The sequence below is a fragment of the Perognathus longimembris genome, chromosome 25 (genome assembly GCF_023159225.1).
Source record: "Perognathus longimembris pacificus isolate PPM17 chromosome 25, ASM2315922v1, whole genome shotgun sequence".
Taxonomy (NCBI): Eukaryota; Metazoa; Chordata; class Mammalia; order Rodentia; family Heteromyidae; genus Perognathus; species Perognathus longimembris.
This window is the reverse complement of record NC_063185.1, coordinates 18,981,779-19,002,136: the sequence shown is the minus strand read 5'-3', so window position 1 is coordinate 19,002,136 and position 20,358 is coordinate 18,981,779. Positions and strand designations below refer to the sequence as shown.

Here is a 20,358-nt window from a genome sequence, read left to right as displayed (position 1 = left end):
GCTAAGCTCGTGCTGGAGAGGCAGGCCCCTGTCGGGCTTCAGTGTGCACACTGCCAACCCATAGCACACAGAAACGAAGCCAGCCTCCTCCACAGCTCAGGGCCGCCTTGCGGGATCCCTTACCCTTCCTGCCTGCCTGCGTGCGGTGTATAGACAGAGCCCCGTCGGGAGAGGTCCTGTCCCAGGGACCTGCCTCGGGTGCCTGTCCTCTGCCTTGACATCAGGGAGAACCATCAGCTCTCACATCAGCCTCTGTTTGATGGAATTTCCGCCTTCACAAAAGGTTCTTGAAGGCACCCGACTGTAGGCAGCACTCTTCTGGTGTGTGAACATCTCCACATCTTTGTTTTGGAGAGCCTCCCCCCCACCCCCCGCTCCCTGGCCCCTAACATATTCTTGGTGAGCAACTGAACTGTCTGCTTACCTAATAGTGAATGCCAGTCTCCTTCCATAGTCTCCATCTTCCACGGAGATGCTCGCAGTATCCAGAGGTAATGCAGTCGTGCTTTTGTACTTTGGGTGAATGGTACTAAAAGGTAAGGAATAATCAAAGTGTTCAGTGTTTGCAGGCAACGCTCTATTGGTGAGAACTCTGTCTAGTGAGAATCTAGTTCCCTCCATTTCCTAGGAGAGACACTGGTAGTTTTTAAAGGCCCTGGCTTAAACGATGTGTGTGTCCAATCTACTGCTCAGTGTCTCGAGGTCATCAGGCTAGAACGGAGGACACAGACAAGGCCATCTTCTCCCCTCCCCCCACGCCTGTCTAGGGAGCCATCTTCCCTCTGCGTTTAGCACCTGACTGAACATTGGAGGGTCAGGATGGACTAGAGCTCAGCCGCCCACTAGCCGTGCAGCCTGGGTCAAAGTTCATGCCATCGCTTTGCCTCCATTTCTGTCCTGGTCAGAGGGGGTGGTGTTATTACCTACTTTATGAGGCGATGATTTTAATCACTGGCCCAGTATTCCACTGAAGGTAGTAATGACTATTTCCCAAGAAAGAATCCAGCAGGACCCTGGCTCCTGAGAGCTCTTCCGTCTGACTGTGGAGAGCGGGGATCCGAATCCCGTGAGCAGCCCTGCGCGCGGTTTCTTCCTGTGCCTTCGTTTTGCACCTGTACGATGGGATAATCATCGTTCCGTCTCCCAGGGTCCCACAGCGAGACAAGCCCACCCGTCCCTAGGAGCCACTGTAAACATGCACGGAGTGGAAACCCAGGCCACAGACCTGGCTGGAGGGCTGAGGTCTTCTTCACGAAGAAAGGAGAGAGACAGGGATGTAGGCTTGCGTTCTGTGCGCTTACTTTTTGAAAACATTTTTACAGTTGTGCATGATGTTCAGAAATGCTGGGCACACAGCGCAGGCGCGTGTCGCTGCTTTCCCCGGCTCGACCCTCTCTTCCTGGGCTTGGGGGGGGGGTCATCAAGGACGCAGTGGGGCTGTGGGTGAAGGAAACACCCCGCAGCTGGCACCTGGCCACTCGGCCACCGCAAGCACCGCGGCCGAGCCCGCGCCAGGAAGCTCGCGGGGTGGCGCACGGGCTCTGAGTGTCGAGGTGGAGGAAGAGTTCAAGGGCAAGGTCAGGAAGTGGGGGACGGAGCCAGCACGAGGTATTCCTGCGGACTGGGGAGGGTTCTATTCCAGGCTCTATTGTCGGGGGTGTCCAAGCGGGCCCCGCCTCCCCAGGTCCACGGTCAGCGCGTGTCAGGAGTGTTTCGGCTGAGCTGTGGACCACACACCTTACAAAACAAACTCTGCTTTATTAAACCCATGTGTTTGCGAGTAGACAAAGCTAGATTCATCCAGCCACCCACGTATTCCGTCAAATGAAACGGCTCCAAAGACCCAGCAGATGGCTTTCCCTCATAATGCGCCTTTGTATACAGGCCGTGACTTTTGTTCTCGAGCACGTGGACGTGCTTTGGTGTGCTGAAGCCCCCCTTTTGAGAGGAACTGGCAACCCTGACATGCTCCCCACTTGCAATGGGGAAGCCAGAAAAACCCTTCTCCGGCAATGTCTCAGGAAGTCACCAACAGTGCTAGCCGCTGCTCATACAAACTTCCGGCCCTCCCCCTCGGTGCTCGCTTGGCTTCTTTCTTGGACACGCGTGGGGGGCGGGCTAGCTCACAGACTTGCCTTCTCTGGATCCTGGCAAGAGAGGGGGAATCCGGTGACCGTGGCGTCCAGGGGCCCGGGGCCGGGAGGGGTTCTGAGGCCCCTGGCTGCGGCAGGGACGCGGGCCAGGCGCTCGCGGGGTTTGAAGGCCACGCGTGGCTCCATTCCCTGTCAGCTCGTCAGCCTGCTCCTCAGATGGCACAAGCACCTAGCCAGCCTCCCCCGTGTTCGCTGTGAATCCTGGGAAACTGGCATGCGTTGACGCCACGCCTGTTGGGAGTCGAGCTCCGCAGGATCAAGTTTTCTGCGCAGGAGAGAAGCCGGGAGAGCCTCAGGTTTCTCCCGTGCGAGGCAATCACCCCACAGACGGGACGTACTGTGTGCAGAGGGGTACTCCTGGCATCCAGGGGGACGCCGGGAAATGGGGGCCACGGATGCGGACACGGCCTGTGTCCCCCTCCTCCACAGATGCGCAGGCAGAGCCCCCCCGAGCTCTGACGCCTTGCTATGAACTCCCGGCTAGGAAAGTTCGAAGCCAGGTTCTTGGGCTCAGAAGCATCCCTGTGCCGATGCCATTGGGGTCCCGCTTGTCCTTCAGATCTGGCCACCAACCTTGTGGCTGGGTGAGATTGGCGTCTCCCCCCTCCTCCTCGCCAGCCTGGCCGCCTCCGAGACCCTCCCTCCCTCCTCCGTGGAGGGGGGCTGGCACGGGGCTCCACAGGGCCAGTGTGCCCATGGGCTCCCAGAGCGAGTCCTTGTTTCCCAGAAAATCAAGCAGTTAGCGAAAAAGTAACAAAGGCTACATTTGTGTATTTTGTTTTATGGAGCTGAAAATATCTGGCAAATTGATCCAGTGGGAGTAATAAATACACATTACTTTATCTTGTTCTTCATGTCCTATACCCCTGAGTCTTGATAGAACAACACTACTTAATAGACTTAAAAAAGAGTAATTACACTCATTGCTGGTGTGATTTTTCAGCCCTCCCAGCCCTGCCTGACCTTCTAATTTAGCTCACCGTGTCTAACGAATGCATTTATATTCGTCTTTTATGAAGCATGTGTACTGTAAAGTCGGCGGCTGAGCCTCCGCGAGCTGTCCTTCCCGCTTCCCGGCCGGGCGGGAGCAGGAGGAGGGAGCCGTCCACCTCCGCGTCCGCACAGGTGCACGCACCCAGACGGGGCTCCAAGCGGGGTTGTTTTTTTTTTTTTTATCCTTTATGAAATGTAATAAAAAGTATTTATTCCTTTTTTTTTTACTTTAAAGCTTTTATACATCCTAGCATTATTTACAGCTAAACATGCAGGCAAAAGATGTGAGTGTTTTTAAAATGATTACTGTTAATGTTTCTGCTTGTCACAAGTGCTTAAATTTTCCTGCAGTTTGTCTAAAAACTTGGTACTGTTGCCTTTTAAGAACAACACATTTAAAAAGATCTTGCAAGTCAGATTTGCAAACACTGCTGACAGTTTGTGATGAATGATATTGCAAAATTTGCAAGACGTTTGTCATTCTGCAAAGTCGACATATTAAGGAACGGATTAAGAAACTCAAAAACCCCTTTGGAAAATAACCACCCCAAACAAAACCTCAGCCAAAGCCGGGACCCGGAGGACGCCACCAGATCCTCTCTGTCCCCCCGCAGCCCGTGGAACCCGATTGTTCGCAATGCATTTTCCCTCACCATATGGTACCCTCATTACCATACACTAAGAGTCCATATGGGAAACTTGTGAAATGAACTGTATTCATTTTAACTGCCAGATGAGCAGCCTTTTGCTTTGCAAGCCTAGCTTAAGTCATCTGCTGTCTTCGTGTTGTTATGGCAACACGGCACCAATAAAAAATTCTAATCTACTGTAAGTGATCACAGTATTTTAAGTGCTTGCCCATAACTGCCCTCCAAAGGGGGTAGGATGGGGGGGGGGCTTCTCTCTGCCCAAAGGAGCCCAAAGGGTGGCCAGTCATTCCAGCAGGTGTCAGGAAAGGGGGAGGGGGCAGGGGAGTTACTTGTGAGTTGTCTGGGAGGGAAGGAAGGACAGACGGCAAACTCAGGTGGCTCCAAGAAACACCACTGTCCACTGCCGGATGCTAGAGCGGCTCGGGAGCTGCCGTTCTCTGCTGGTGTCATGGAGTCCACCACCAGGGGCATGTGGGGTCCGGAGCCACGGAGGCGGCCGGCGCTCCTGGTAGTCTCTCCTTCCCTGGCATTCGAACTCCCAGGCTCCAGGAGGCTGCTCGTCCTGTGTGGCAACTGGGGGTTCCAAACACCGGGCTAATTAAGAGTACTGTGAAGTAGTGAGAGTCGGCAGCACCGTCTTTAACTATAAATCATCTTCACCTCGGCAGGCCTCGTGATCTGTTGCCTCTCTGTCGCTCTCTCTGTATTGGAAGTGAATGTTTATAGTCTCAGTTCATCAGCTCACATTAGCCTCATGCTGAATATTTAAACACAGAACAATTTGAACACACCATGGAGGAAGACAGTGACTGCACTTTCATTTGGAACAGCAAGGGCTCATCTAATAATAATTTAGTAAATCAGCCATTTAGTGGCTCGGTTGTACACTGCATTGTGCCAAATATTATTCAGTTCAACTGTATACTTGCAGAATTGAAATTCAGACACCAAGTCACAGGGACTGTTCTTGCTCAGTGGAGATGAAACCCCAAATCGCCCTCCCTAAAGAGCATTCATATTGAGCGATTTATCATAAATACAGGGCTAGGGCAAAATAAAAGCAGAGTTGGCTGTATACCATGTATTCTAATTATGCTTTTATTGTTTTAGTCTTTATGCAAAGACTATCAGTAATTCAAAACCTGCCGTTGCATCAGTGAAAACACAAATAAGAAATCTTTGCCTAACCACATGGCAGCCTCGCAGAAAAGAGGGGTTGACTAAGGGTTTCACCAAAAGATAAAGGAAATCCTCCATCTTTATCTTCCATACACACGTCCCTCTTGCTTTCCTCCTTTCCTCTTTTACGTTCATTTCCTTACTTTTCTAGTGCAAGGAAAGGACATGGCTAGTATGACTTGTATTAGTAAACTAAATAATTATTGTATGAGTTAGCACTATATCCAGAAATGAAAGTGTCCCTCCTCAAACAACAACGTGGAAATCAATGCACGTTCCCATGGTACATTCAACTCTTAGGGGAAAAAAAACACACATTTGAATTGGATTCCAGGAAACATTCTTTTCTACATTCTCTTGTGACAAACACAAAGTATGGAACGTGGTCCATTTCTCCCTCCCTCCTCTACATCTGCCAGAAAACTTACAGGCAAGTGCTAGTTCCCCATTTTTGATTCTGTGCTCAGCTGAGGAACTCGGTTTCCCTCCTGGCTAAATGCCTTTATCTGGGTGGCTTAGCACAGGTCTCCCCTCCCTTGAGCGGTGCACAGAATCCCGGGCACATCTCAGTGCACGCACAGTGCTGCACATACAGCCTTTCCATGGAAAGAGGGTGTAGCTTCATTATAAAGCCCTAGGAGCCTAAAAAAAAAAAACAGTCATAACTCTAGTGTCTTTACACTGTTGATCTCTGATTTTCCTGTAAGCTGTTCTGCTTACACCTAACAGCATCATGTTCGCTCGGCAATGGGGAAACTGAGGCTCGGGGAGGACCAGTGGCCTGCCAAAGCTCGCGAGACAGGTACGCGGAGCTTTCCTAGCTCACGGTGCTCGTTCTTCACTGCTCCGTTCAGTGCCGCCTGGTCCTGTGCGCGCGTGGGGCCACGGTCCCCGCCGGCTACACGAGTGGGAGTGTTCGGTGAGAGTCGGGGCGGTCACTAGGGTGGACGACTGGGGCAGGCGCTGGCCGCAGAGGGGGAAACGGAGAGGGGAGAGCCGGGTTGAGCCGAGTCCACTGGACGCCAGCGCTGAGCTCATGTCCCTCAGCTCCGAGCGTGAAGGAACCCAAAGGAGAGGAGGCACTGTGTGCAAACGAGTCTGAAAGCCCCTCACGGGGGCCGGTGCAGTGTGGGCCCCTGGGGTTTGCTCACAAGTGGCTGAGCCAGGCAAAAGTGGCAGCGGGGATGGAAACACACACACAGAGGCAAGCTTGGGAGAGAAGTCCTCCTCTCCACCGCAGCAGCGTGGCCGTGGTCAGAGGCCCGGAAGGACCACGCACGCGCCCCATCGCAGAACTCTGTCAGCGTGCTGCTGAAGGGCCGACTCCCCAAGAAAGACGGCGTGAGCCCCCCCGCCCCGCAGGGCGCCCAGGAAATCACTCCGTCCTGTATGAAGCAGCAGAAGGCACAAGGAAAACTCATCCCCAACTCCCAGCCAGGCCCGGAAACCCAAAGGAGCCCAGGCAGCCGCGCCAGAGTCCCAGGCCTTGTTTGCTACCTTCGTCCCCGTGTGACAGACACCTCCATGGAGCCCTGGAGTCACCGGTGCCCGGCCCCAGAGACCTTGGGGCTGCACATCTTAACTGTGGGCGGGCGCGGGACCGTCGCTCCCAGGAGTCACCCATCCTGAAGACTCATCTCATAACCAACGATGCTCAACAATTCAAGACATAAGAGCAAACTGGCTATCCCCCGACAGGCTTCAGGACAGTCAGGTTCTACAGAATTCATCTCACGGTGCCACATTTAATACAACTGTAAAATACACACATGCCGTGGTACACACACACACACACACACACACACACACACACGAGCAACACCTTTCTTTGCTTTTGCTCGCTGGTCTTTCTGGATAAAACTAGATAAAGCTAGATATTTATTCCAGCCTTGCCCTAGGGAAAAGGAAGCCACAGCTGAAAGACAAAGAGAAACAGAAATAGTTAATTTTGGGCTCTGTGTGTGTGTGTGTTTCTAAAAGGCTCAGGCTTCAGTGACTTAAAGGTGACTTAAAAGCTTTTCAAGGGTAATTCTGACTCAAGGCAGCTTTTTGTTTCATGTGTGACTTTACAACCCTACCCCCTGAAAAAGGCTCCTCTGTCCCTAGCTTGCTTTTTCAGCGGAGTCTTTTATCCTGATCAGAAAGTCGATTTCCAAGGCCACTCGGCAGGACCTAGCCGAGAGCGCTGGTCTTCAGCCAGGACAATGAATTGGAATAAGAGGGCCCAGCTGGAAGCGCCCAGCTCGCTCTGTACCTGGGCACAGGTCACCCCCGCCGGGGCGCAGACCCCGCGTCGCCGTGTCTGCTGCAGGAAGGGCAGGAAGCATGCCAGGCTCCCAGTCACCAATTACCAGGACGGCGTCGTTTGGAAGACAAGGCCCAGGGACCAAAACAAAACAACAACAAAAAAGGGGGAAACCATTGTCATAACTCTTCGCAGAAACGCCTGGCTCCACAATTCACACTTAACTGCTGACATCTGAAAAGTGGAACATTTTGGTAAAATGAATCAAGTTGTAATGTTTCTTTTATGAGGACCCTCCCCCCGGCCCCCCCCCCCCCCGAGGAAAGGAGGCTCAGGACCTCATGGAGACCAAGCTCGGTTATCCATCATCCTGAAGTTAGCTGTCCTAGCCGCCTTCTCAGAGGTCACGCGATCGAAACAGCAGCTCTTACAACTCTATTATTGCTTATGGAACAGTAATTGAGGCACCAGATAAAAATTACCTGGTCTAATAGGCAGCGAACAATTTTCACTCAATAAAATTATAAGCCAAATCATTCATTTCATAACACTCTGGCTAATTTATTTGTTGACCTTTTAATATCTATAGCTCTTCAGTGGTATTAACTGCAACTCAGACAAAATCTCCTGTTCATTTCACTTCCATTGATTTTCTTTTTTCCCATGGAGGCAATAACAGCTGCTTGAAAACAGCCCTTCTTTCTTTGCGCTGTAAAAGTCAATCATGTAAGTGAGTGTGTCTCTTACGTGGCTACAGCAGTGTTAGCTTACAACCTACTTTAATTTCATATGATTCAGAAGTCTCTTACACCCTGTTTGCAACAAAGACAAAGGTTCCTGGGCTCCCTGGCCACGCAGGGCGTCGTGGTGTTTGGCAGGGAGACTGCTGTGTGATCCGAGCGTGGAGTCAGCTTTAGGACCCGGGGCGTCGGGGCCTTGCTTTCTCCTAGGAAACCACATACATTCTCTCAAAATACGTGATACCTTCATTCTAGAAACTGCTACTGATGTCGACTCAAGTATTCCACAGGGCAGAGGTGACTTCACTGCCTCTCGTATAATGGAATACCCTCAAGTCTTTAGATCGTAGGGCCGTAAAATATAATTGTTACGCATTTGGCACTTTATGCTTCTCTGGATGTATCCACTTGCAACCTACACCTCCTCCTCGGCACCTCTTTCCATTTTAATTCACTCTAAAGTGGTCCTTAGCCATAGAGAAGACCCCTTTCAAGAGGCACACATTTTAATCATAGCCACACTGAGCCCAAGTCACGGGGCTCCTGCGTAACGCATGGCCAGAAAGGGGCGCGGAGGGCTCCCGTGATGAGGGGAACTCTGTTTCGTGAAGCTCCTACTGCACGAGAAATGAGGAATGAGGGGTGTCTCAGAGGATCCGCGACTGAACAGTGCCCAAGTGTTGTTTCGGTTTGGTCCTCTCTCTCTCCTCACCGCCCTCGTTATCCTGATTTCTCAGGATACAGAGGCTACCACTGTGGAATTTTCCATGTGGCTGAATAAACACAAAGGGAACTGGATATAAAACTACTCTCCGCAGGAACCCAACTCGGTATAACTAGTATTTATGGCATCGTACGTCCAGCTTTGGGGAAAAGAGCTTCTGGAAACTTCGAACCCATTCTTCAGTGTTTCGGCTTTCCTGCCGGGAACATCAGTTGGACTTGCAGAAGCAGGTAGGACAAGAGGCGGGACTCACGAGCCGGCGACACGGAGGGAGTCAGCGCCCCACAGTAAACTGGAGTTTTTCCTCAGGAATCTCCCAGCTCAGCTTTGTAATTGATGTCTGTCGCTTCTCTTCTGTTTTCTTCTACATCCCTCAAAATATTCCGTCTCACTTGGTGAGCCTAAGGCCAAGCAAAGATGGTCTACTCCAATTACTGCGGCATCCCTGGGCCTTATTTTTTGTGAGCGTTCCTCCCAGAGGCTCAGGGTCTCATGATGAAAGCTGAGAATGAATGAGGGACTGGCGAGTGGGTGTCGGACGGCTTTGAGAGTTGGCCTGGCGCACCATGAAAGAAGTTCGGCTGGCTTCCCTGACCACGGTGACCGTGGGCTGCCAGTTATTCTCAACACTGAATGAAGTTGATCAATGGCTCCAGTATCAACCAGTCATTCAATCAACCTGGCGACTACCAGCTCATGAGCTGTACATTCAGGTCGTGTGCTAACAAGAAGACTCCCACCAGCGGTGAGTGAACCTCGGAGCTCCTTCCTGTCAGGAAAGAGGAGGAAAGAGGAGCTTGCTCTGTCTGCACAGACGACTCGGCAGGTCTGGCTCCCAAGGCGGCTTCTGTGAATGTGTAAATTCCCAAAGATTTCTAGAGTTCATGAAAGACTACGAACATCAAGACCAACCCTCATGTTGCCAGCGGCCTACATGTTGAGATAATGTCTGCATTACATATGATTCATTATATTAATCACAAAATTAAAATGGAAGCACAAGCCAGCAGAAGTGAAAGAACCAACTCATTTTTTTTAAAGTGGCTTTAAAAAAAACCTCTCAGTGATCAAAAGTTGACCTTTATGAATTTATATATTGGATTTTAAAAGTCTAGAGCCAAAAGGAACACCAAATTCAAGGGTTGTTGCTTTTGTAAACCACACCATAGATGACTGTCATTTCATCATACAAATTAGCTGTGCACTTTCTAAAAATCAGCAGTGTCATCACAGAATAAACTGTCCAGCAAGACTTTATGCCTGTCCTCAAAGAAGTCTACAGCCCAGCACCAATACTATTTTTCAAAGTAATGATAGAGATCAGGAGCTGGCATCTAAGCGGAGCCATTTCTGATAGAATAGGGTAACTGTTTACAGTTCCCATTCTTACATTTAACTAGTCCGGGATTGTGTCTCAGCTCGGCCACTCATCAGCGGTGAACGCTCAGAGGAAGTTACCCGATCTGAGCCTCAGTGTCTTCATGTGGCAGACGGCAGGCGAACGGTCCCTATCCACTAAGAGACTTGCTGGGAAGACCGAACGGGCTCACGTTGCACATCGGCTACACGACAGTTCTTTCTCTCATTACTATGCTACCGCCCTTCACCAGAGCATGACTACGCTACCTTCCCAAGCTTCCAAGGAGGGGAAGGCACTGCAAGTGAGAACGCCATTCCAAAGAAGGAGAGGCAAAGGGAACGGGTGTGGAGATCAGGAGTGCGAGGACTTGGTAGACCAGAACAAAGCTGTTCTCCAAATGAGTAGAGACAGAGACTGGATGAGGAAGATAGAGCCAGGAGAAGGATGTTGTGTACAGTCCTGGAGAGGCCTGCAGGCCAGTGCGGGGGAAGGGGGAGCATGTCTAGGAAGCTTCTGGAAAGTAATATATCTACATGAGATGGTCAGGGCCACGAAATGTCAAAAACTACTCACTGACACAACCTAGTTGCAACCTAGTAAGGCGGAAGTTCCTCCTCTAACCCACCCAGTATTTTCCCCACATTTTCATGTATATTTATCATACAATGTGGGGGTCCATTTCGATATATCCCTACATGCATGCAAAATGCTCTAATCATGTTTTTATTATGAAGACTCCAAATCACAAGCAAAGTCCATAACAATTACCCTTGGACTGTTCTTTTGGATCTCAACTCCTCCTCAACTCTCCCCAATATTTCTGCAAAATTGACCATTTCTTTTTCTCTACAGGCCCCTTCCATAAGTACCAACCCCATAGCATTGCAAAGCAGTGAAGTGAAGCCAGAGGTTTGCATGTGAGAGAAAATAGACCACCTCAGAATGCATTAAGAGCAAACATTTTCTGTTTCTTTAAGAGAAAAACGTCTAAGGCCACAAAAAGAAAAATAGTCTCACTCAGAATGTAGACTGAAGAACAAACTTGCCTCTTTATGGAGGCTCTGTGGATTTTCAATATTTAAGATAGTAGTATTTGTCTTTACAATTCCCAAATGGGATTTTTTTTAAATCCAAGGATAGGATTAATTATCTTGGAAGAGTCTAATCTCTATCCTCATGTTTGAAACTGCAAGCTGGGAGACGTTTTTAAACCTTATGAAGAGAAGTAAAATCTCTCTTGACAAATACATTCCTTGAAAAATTGAAATTAGAACTAGCCAAGTGCTCTTTCTTTTCAGAAATATTAAAATTGAAAATTAGAATGGAAGGATCCTTATAGTATACTTCCTTTTAATGCCACTAAAAAGGGGGACTTTAGGAACAATTTTAGAGAGAAAAGATTCTATGAAATATCTAAGATTTTCCCCTTATGGGAAATTGCTTTCTTTTTTTTAAACATCCTTGGCTCAATCATTTCCTAATGTGAAATTACAGATTTTTCAAATTACCGTATAAAACTACAAAAAAATTACACTTGTGACCACGGGAGAGATAGCATACACTATCAATTTGATTTTAAAAGGCATACATCTTTTATACTACCTGTCATTTTTATAATGCCTTTCACAAATTTAATCAATACATTTTAACATTCTATATACTTTAAGTGCAATATACAATAAATATTCAAGTTTCATCTTAAACATGCTCTAGCCTTTAAATTGTTAAAACTGCAGTGCCCTTTCAATCTACTTACATAATGTCATAAAATATACATTTCAAGGTAAATGAAGTCAGCTACTTCAATTTAGTCCCTCAAACTGGTAGTAAATGAGAGGTTAACACTATGGTGCCAAACCCATTATTGAGTAAATTTAGCACCTTGGACAGCTCTGTAAAATCTTTATTGCTTTCCTGACCTGCTCGTCATGTTCTGTCTGTGTGTTCAGTGGCTCTCAGCTCTGATTGAAAGGCAATATATTAGATCCCCAACACAAACACGCTTGGGGGCTAGTTCACTGGGAACGTAATGACATGGAGGTGAGAGCAATTTTCTGGTCACCGAAATCCAAGCACCTTGCAGGTCTGTTGCACTAACTCATAGAGGACCCAGAAATGTCCTTTCTCCTTCCCATTTGCACAAATAATGAATAGCAGCTGAGCCAACCTTGGCAGCACTGAACCAAACGGAGGTCTCCTTTACACCCCAAAGTTGCTACTGCAGAGATGGGTGTTTTTAAAGGCGGGGAAGGTATCATTAGCTTCCGGGGCAAGAAATGTAGGTTCATTCTCCAATTTAAGCTGCTTGGTCTGGAGCGCCCTGTGCTCACGTCTAACCCGCTGCTGGCTCTGTGCGGAGAGGACGCCCCAGCCCACCATCTCGGAGCGAGAGGCAGCATGGGATCAAGGAGTCTGACTTAAGGAAACTAGAAGCGATTGTCTTCCTCTCACCAGACTAAATGGTGAACTCCTGGTGGTCACTGAAAACCTTCACCGCCAAAGATCTGCCAGATGGAAATGTACACACAAAAAGAGTTTACACACACACACCCCAAGAATGGTCTTTGCCCTTCCCTCTTGGCCTCTCCTCCCTCCTGATTCTATAAAAGGTGTTAAAAGTAGGATTGCTTTAAATCTCCAGCTAATGCACTGCAGGAGAACAGTCCAGAAATAGTGTCTTACCAATACCTTATCGTGGTTTTGGTTAACGGGACATTTTTTTTTTATCTCTAAGATGAAGAATACTTTCTCTTCCAAACCCAATCCCAAACAATGACATACATATTTATTTGAGGAGATCCATGAACATAGTCCTAGAAACATGAAATCTTATAATCAACTTGCCTCGGTTTGTTCTTACTCTTTCCCTTGAGCCAGATAAAGCCATGAGATTTTAGTGAAAGAAGTCTATACTGAACTGATCTGAAGACAGGGTTTAGTGTTCCCACACTGTAGTAAATTATTAACTATGCTGGTCAGACAACACTGCAAACTAAAGTGGTAAATTATCTTGTAGCTTGCATTAAAAAGTAGAGAAATGACTTCAGATCTGTGGGTTCCAATCCCACTGATTATGTTTGCATTCGCTACCTGAGAGAACATTGGAATGGCTTGATAAACAGGGTCTAGCAGCTTAAAGCAAGCATAAATGTTTATTGGGAACTAAGAACCTCTCTCGTTTTTGAATTTAGGACATTATGTATGTCACCAGTCATAATGCCGTATGACAACTGTTTTATCTTATATAGTAGAGAACTTAAAATTGAAAAATGCTAATACAGATCTAAAAGCTTGTCATTTCCAGAGTTGTTCATGGATTTTTGAAGAGACTATGGTGACAGCAAAATGAACGCAATTATATCCCTATTTTCTGATCAGCGTCTGCTGTATATGAAAATTGAAGTTGGAACAGTGGCGCTTGGCGTCTCTGTGCACAGCCCCACTGTGGAGCATGTTGAAAGTTAAGCTTCTCTTGAAACTTTACTAGCAATGAGAGACAGTAAACAAACCCTCGGCGATCGCCATGTTCTTCAGCGCTCACTGCTAGCGCGCCCGGCCCCACGCCAGCCTCCCCGGGCCCCCTTGTGCCCCTTCTGGTGCAGGAGAATCAGCAAGGGGAGCAAAAGGAAGGAACAATGGTGTATTTGTTTTTTCTAGAATGAAACATGATCGCCACCATTGGTAAGAGTACTACGACTCATTAGAACGCTGCAAGCTAAATGAGTGAGGAAAGCCATCAGAATGACAAGAGGGAGAGATGTCCTCCCTGCACCTGGAATGGGGGAATGGAGGAAAATGATAAACAGTAAAGACATAGCAAAGAACTGCGGTAAGAGAGGCAGGTGTTGCTAGTCGTGAACATAGGTGGGAAAAGGCTTCTGAGATAGGACAGCTGTCTTGTGAGAGTTTATTGCATTGTCCCCTTATATCATGGTGCTGGCAGAGAGAGAGAGAGAGAGAGAGAGAGAGAGAGAGAGAGAGAGAGAGGTTTCATGCTACATGCCTCTAGTAGCTAAAGATTGATTGGAAATCCCTCCAAAATGACCCACCTCGTAAGGTCATGGTTCCCAGAATAAGCAATTAAGGGCAAAATAAACACATCTTAGAGATTCATACCATGCACTGAATGACATCGATTGTAGTAATCTAGTAAATGACCTCAGAATCGTATTCAGCAATAAACACATGCGTGCTTCACTGTGCCCATGGCACACTATGGAGGAATGCATTTTATCAACGATGCTCCCCTTTTGACTTGATTCAGTGCGTATGTGAACGAGGATAAATGGGTGATTCAGCACCGTTCTGGTGATCCCCCAAGCGACGACGTTTACAGCTCTGCCCTGGCAAAGGATGGTGGTCAGAAGGACAGGACGGTGACCGCGCTGACGAGATAATGTCACTCAAGGGGCTGTATCTGCTTTTCTCTCGACAGGAAGTGATCCTCAAAAGGGCAGCCGATCTGGTGGAAGCGTTGTACGGGATGCCACACAACAACCAGGTGAGCCAGCCGAGTCTCTAACCTGAACTTACTTCCTCCTTCAGAGGGCCTAGCACCAACAAGCCCGAGAACTACCCAAGCCCCATGCAGGGAATGCGGGCGTGACACACCACAGGGCGACCCGTCCTTCCCTCCTCCGTACATCTGTTACCGCCTTTCCTATTGACCCATTGTCCCTTACTGGGAGAAGTACTCCATTTAACGCTAATCTCCACTGGAATGTCCTTCCCAGTTGAAGAAGAGAGCCCCGTTAATGACTTCTCCTAAAATGCACGCTGAGGCTTGAATGAACACCTCTGTGTCATGGAGGAACTTGGGGTACAGAACTCAGATTGCTTAAGAAACTGAGTCTGAGAGACCCTTCGGCCTTGACCGGTCCTCTGGGTCCATGTTCAAGAGACAAGGTCCCCCGGGGCTCCGACGCCAGGTGGGCAGCCGCAGCCTGCCCTCAATCCCACAGGAGCCGTGGACCGCAGCCCCCACCCCCCCGCCCCCTGCCCACGCGCTGAGCCAGCGTCCCTGCTGGCAGAGGGGGGGCTCGCCGTGGCGGCTCACGTGCCCACAGAACGCACTTCCAGGGCCGCAGGAGCGGCACAGTGCAGCTCTGCTTTCTCCTTACGTGAGGTCTTTGCCTTCCTGAGCCTCAGTTTCCCCATGTGCGATATGAGCATAACGCAGGACGATGCTAGCCCCACCGCTGCGTTTGCAGGGGACAGACGCCAATGAACCCAGCGGGCCCCTGACCGCTGTCAGTGCGGTGCTGGCTGCAGCGAGCCCTCACGCGCGGGCCCCGCGTGCGAGGGATGGTGATGGCCTTCTGATGTCTCTCTAGGAAATCATCCTGAAGAGAGCGGCCGACATTGCCGAGGCCCTGTACAGCGTCCCTCGGAATCACAACCAGCTCCCAGCCCTGGCCAACACCTCGGTCCACGCGGGGATGATGGGCGTGAACTCCTTCAGTGGACAGCTGGCCGTGAACGTGTCAGAGGCCTCCCAAGCCACCAATCAGGGTCAGAACCACTGTCCTCGCCCCCCCCCCCCGCTGTCCTCACCCCTGCCCAGTCTCACCACCCCTCCCTCCACCCACGACGTGACCTCGGCTGTTCTGTAAGTGACTTTGTCCCCAGTGGGGCAGCCGGGGCAGCCTGTGGTTCCCGTGTGTCACACGCTGCTGTAGGATTGTTTCTAGTCTTGGGGTCTGGACTGGCTCGAGGAAAGATGCATGTCCTCAGCCGTCTCTGTCTGACTTTCCACCATAAACCACGAGTGACAGAGCGCAAAGAGGGCTGGAATTAAGGTTCTGAGGGCCCCAGACACATCGTTCCTGCCCAGGGAATAGGGACCTGTTACCTCCAGGGTACATCTCTTAGATTGGGATTTATTTCTGCTCCCAAATGGTAATTTATAGTCCCCGCGTTGCTACTCCTCAGAGCCATGCTAAGTATTTATGATCCCCGAAGAAATGTGTCTTCTGCTTGCTTCCTATTTTAATCACAGAGCTAGCACCACCAACCCATACCCATGAATCACGGGGTCCCCTCCCTCTGGGTTGCCACAAGGGGGCCAAGAGCCAGAGACTTCCATCCGCACGCCACCCTCACTCCCCTTGGGTTTTGCCCCCGCTCCCCCCCCCCCCAGGTTTCACCCGTAACTCAAGCAGCGTGTCACCCCACGGGTACGTGCCCAGCACCACCCCGCAGCAGACCAACTACAACTCCGTCACCACAAGCATGAATGGGTACGGCTCCGCCGCCATGTCCAACCTGGGGGGCTCCCCAACCTTCCTCAACGGCTCAGCTGCCAACTCACCCTATGCCAGTAAGTACGTGTGTGTGTGTGTGTGTGTGTGTGTGAGAGAGAGAGAGAGAGAGAGAGAGAGAGAGAGCCCCGTGCGGGCTGCGGGACCCTCCCCCCAACACCTCCACCTGCTCACAGCACCCCCAGCAGCAAGGTCCACCCCCTGCGGCCCCCGGGGTCTCCCCAGCAGTCAGAGCCCGGCTGGCTCTGAGGAGAAGTCACAGAACCCATGCCTGGGGACAGGGGGCAGCGGAGGGGGTGGGGCGCCACCGCCTCTCCCCGTTTCTCATCTGACCAAGGGGAAGGAGCCAGGGGTGCAGGCTCGGCACTCTAAGCCATAACTAGTGATGAAGGGAAGCAAGTGGCCGGGTGTACTATCATAGGAGCCACAATCGGAAGCCTTAAAACCCCCTTTGGAAATCCTCTATGTGGGGCTGGGGATATGGCCTAGAGGCAAGAGTGCTTGCCTCATATACGTGAGGCCCTGGGTTCGATTCCCCAGCACCACATATATGGAAAACGGCCAGAAGTGGCGCTGTGGCTCAAGTGGCAGAGTGCTAGCCTTGAGCAAGAAGAGGCCAGGGACAGTGCTCAGGCCCTGAGTCCAAGGCCCAGGACTGGCAAAAAAAAAAAAAAAATCCTCTATGTTTACTGTGGGTTTTAAAAATAAACTCAACATTATTAAAATGCACACCCCATCCCCATATCTAGCAATATAACACAAAGACCCAGTAAGTACTCTTTTGTATCTCGTCCCTGGCTTAAGGAAGTTCCACTGAAAGGATTTGTTTGGGTTTCACAGTTAGAATATATCTAAAGCTCCCCAGTAAAATGGCATCGTATGCGTACATAGGCGCATGGAAAGGGCCTGTCTGCAAGATGCATGTGGACCAGGTCCTCGCAACGGCTTGGGTTTCCTCTGAGGACTTTTACAAAGCTAACCCAGGTCAGATGGGACTTACGAGGTCTCTTCTACATACCCACTGTGCCCCAGCTCACAGGTGTTTGTAGAGGAACCAAAGGTGTTACACCAAAGGATATGCATGACTGATTTTTTTTTTTAAAGAAACCTTAACTAAAAATTGTAAAAGGTAATGTCTTCCAGACTAGAAATGTGGGGTGAGAGCTAATCCTTTGTGGGGGGAAGGTCATTGCAGGACTTTAAAACAGTTATTTCGGAAACCTTTCTGGATAAATTTCCTGCCCAGGGTGAACTGAATTATGCATTTCTACCTTCTTGGTTTGAAATCAGCAGTTAGTTAGCTGAGCATTTAACCCCCCCCCCCACCAAACGATGCTGCATTATGTACTTGTGTTCAAGAATCTGCATCGGAGGCCAGTTTCATGTTCAGTTCTGACTTATTGAAAGATTGTTTCTCAGAGATCTATCATTTTAATATTCTTTCATCTGTTCAATCAGAAAATGTTCCAATCATGACCTGAAAATTAAAAGGTGGCATTCTTAATTAAATCAATAAACTAATTGCTCGATGGTCACAATCCAATTTAGGGGCTTGGATTGTTCGCCTTCCCAAGCCTGTACAGACACCAGCGACTTGGACCCAAGATTGCATCTGTCAGACAGTGAAACTTGAACATTTAATTTCCATTAATTGATTTCCTCAGTGCTCACAAATATAGCATTAAATTCTCAAAGAGGCCCTCAGATGGGACGGTTTTATCTGCATAAATGCAAATAAAACAATAAACACAAAGCCCAGCTGATTTGAATTTTTGCTTCTGTAATATTTAATTATTCATAATCCACTCATGTTGAAAAATTCCAGCAGAATAAAAAAAAATAAAATAAGACATTGTACTGGTGGACACACTTCCTGGTATGGGGCTGATAACTAATAACATTATAACAAATGGAGCTGCTTGATTATATTTCACCCCTTTCTCTGTTAACCACCCCCTAAACGCCCCAGCTCTAAATACACATAATGATCGCATTTGCCAATGAGATTAATTGTGTTCCTCAGTGAAGCAGCAGAATTTCAAGTCTAGGAATATTTAAAAATCAAACCTCCAGTGCAGGAGGTTTTGCAATTTAAATGTGTGTTATTATTGAGCGTATTTTCGCATTTACAAATCCTAGGAGATGTATAAAAATGCTGGCCTCATTAAAAGAAAAAGTACAGTTTAGAGACTGTTTGGGGATATTCTGAGGTGGCAGCTCCGTGCTCTGCTCCACGAAGCGGGGGCAGGGTGCCGGGGGCCTTCGGGTGGGTTACCGGGGTGGTCCCTCTCCCCTCCACCACCCCATGCTACCAATGTTCCAAAGCCAGGAGGCCAAGGACTAGGCCGCCCGACAGCTCCTGGGTCCTGCTGGGTTCACGCGCAGGGGCTTTTGCCGCGGGAAACCCGCTTCCTTCGCTGGGTGGTGGGTGAGTGGAAAGAACATTGGGTTGGGGTAATTTGCTCAACTACTCCCAGGGTCCGTTGGCTCAGGTGTAAAGAAACCTCTGACTTTGGTGGCTTTACCAATGACGAGGTGAGAAATAGGTGAAGGCTGTTGCATGAGAAAGCAATATAGAATGTTTATTAAATCATAGGAGACGTAATAAAGCAGGAGGAAGTGCCTTGGATTTGAATTAAGTCCTTGGAAACCATTGGACAGGATTCATAATTTTCTTCAGGAAATGGAGGAAATAGAAAGCGAGTGAATGAAAACATTAGCCTTGGCATGGTGCATGCGAGCTCTCTGTCTCCCGAGGAACCAGGAGGCTAGTCACCATGAGCAAGGGGTGAGGGCCCCTGGAGCCCTGGCAGGAGCATGGCCACCCACCAGCCCCTCCGCGCGCCCCGCCACCACTGTCCCTTCCCCCTCTGCCTCGCCAACCTCCTCTGTCCCTGGAGATCTACATCTGCCACATTGCCAGACAGGCAGACTCTTGTGTCCAGCTCCGTGGAGGGGAGGGCTGACCCCTGGGGCAGAGCCTCTCCAACACAAACAGAACACCTCACCCACCCACCCCACCCCCGCCAGGGCCTCGTGGGGGGATCCCGGCCTGGCCTTGCGCTCATCTTCCTCCTCACGCCTTTCCACCCATCACCAGGGCCTAGCCCCTCAGAAGCCACCCTCCTTCCTCCTGCCGCCCAGCCTCTCCACTGAGAACCAGCATTGAGGCTCTATCTAGAATGTTCTGTGAAAGCCTCCTCTGGCTTCCCTTCCTGCCTCCCCAGAGCCGACCATGCTCTGTACTGCTCCATCCTGAACACGGCATACTGCACTGCTGGTTCCTTCCCCGGGAAGCTCAAGGGAATGGCGGCCCTGCGCCATTACAGGCGTGGTGTGTTTGCTTTGGGTGCTGCGGAACAGCAGGGCGGATTTCCTAAGATACGGATGGCCGTCCGTCGCTCCAGTCCTTAGCACGCGATTCCGGTCTCTAGCGCACTCCTGGGTACTGCAGATTGCCAACCAGGCATGGAGGCACCTTCTACGTGCTGAACGGCGAAGGGGGAGGGCAGGCCGGGCACGGGCCTCGCCCACAGGGCGGCTGGGTCACGGTGGGTCTGGGTGTCCCCCTTTCCGGACGCCGCGGGAAGCTCTGATGCTCCTTTCCCATTGCCCTCTCAGTTGTGCCATCCAGCCCCACCATGGCCTCCTCCACAAGCCTCCCCTCCAACTGCAGCAGCTCCTCGGGCATCTTCTCCTTCTCACCAGCCAACATGGTCTCAGCCGTGAAACAGAAGAGTGCGTTTGCGCCCGTCGTCAGACCCCAGACCTCCCCGCCTCCCACCTGCACCAGCACCAACGGGAACAGCCTGCAAGGTGAGGCGCGGGGGGCCGGGGCTCCCACCTCACTCTCCCTCCTTCTCCCCGGTTCCTCTGTGTTCGGTTCTAACCATCAGCCCTGTGTTTGCTTCCCGGGCTCAAGCTGCCTGGATGCCCCCTTCCGACACTAGCAGTTCTGCTCAGGCCCGGCTATGGTTGTGACCGTGGTTCTGATCACTCACACCCTCATTTATTCCGCGTCTCTCCTGCCCCGTTCCCTGTGGTTGCCACTCTC

General features: G+C 50.1%; 1 protein-coding gene across 7 annotated transcripts in view; it reads left to right on the top strand.

Moving 5' to 3' along the window:
* Ebf1 (EBF transcription factor 1) overlaps positions 1 to 20,358 on the top strand; it is a 381,892-nt gene that overhangs the window by 354,412 nt on the left and 7,122 nt on the right. For all 7 annotated transcript variants that reach the window (XM_048334365.1, XM_048334366.1, XM_048334364.1 and 4 more), the window contains 4 exons: positions 14,480 to 14,545; positions 15,378 to 15,555; positions 16,184 to 16,363; positions 19,926 to 20,120. In XM_048334365.1, the coding sequence (XP_048190322.1) occupies positions 14,480 to 14,545; positions 15,378 to 15,555; positions 16,184 to 16,363; positions 19,926 to 20,120 (619 nt within the window). The remainder of the gene's footprint in view (positions 1 to 14,479; positions 14,546 to 15,377; positions 15,556 to 16,183; positions 16,364 to 19,925; positions 20,121 to 20,358) is intronic.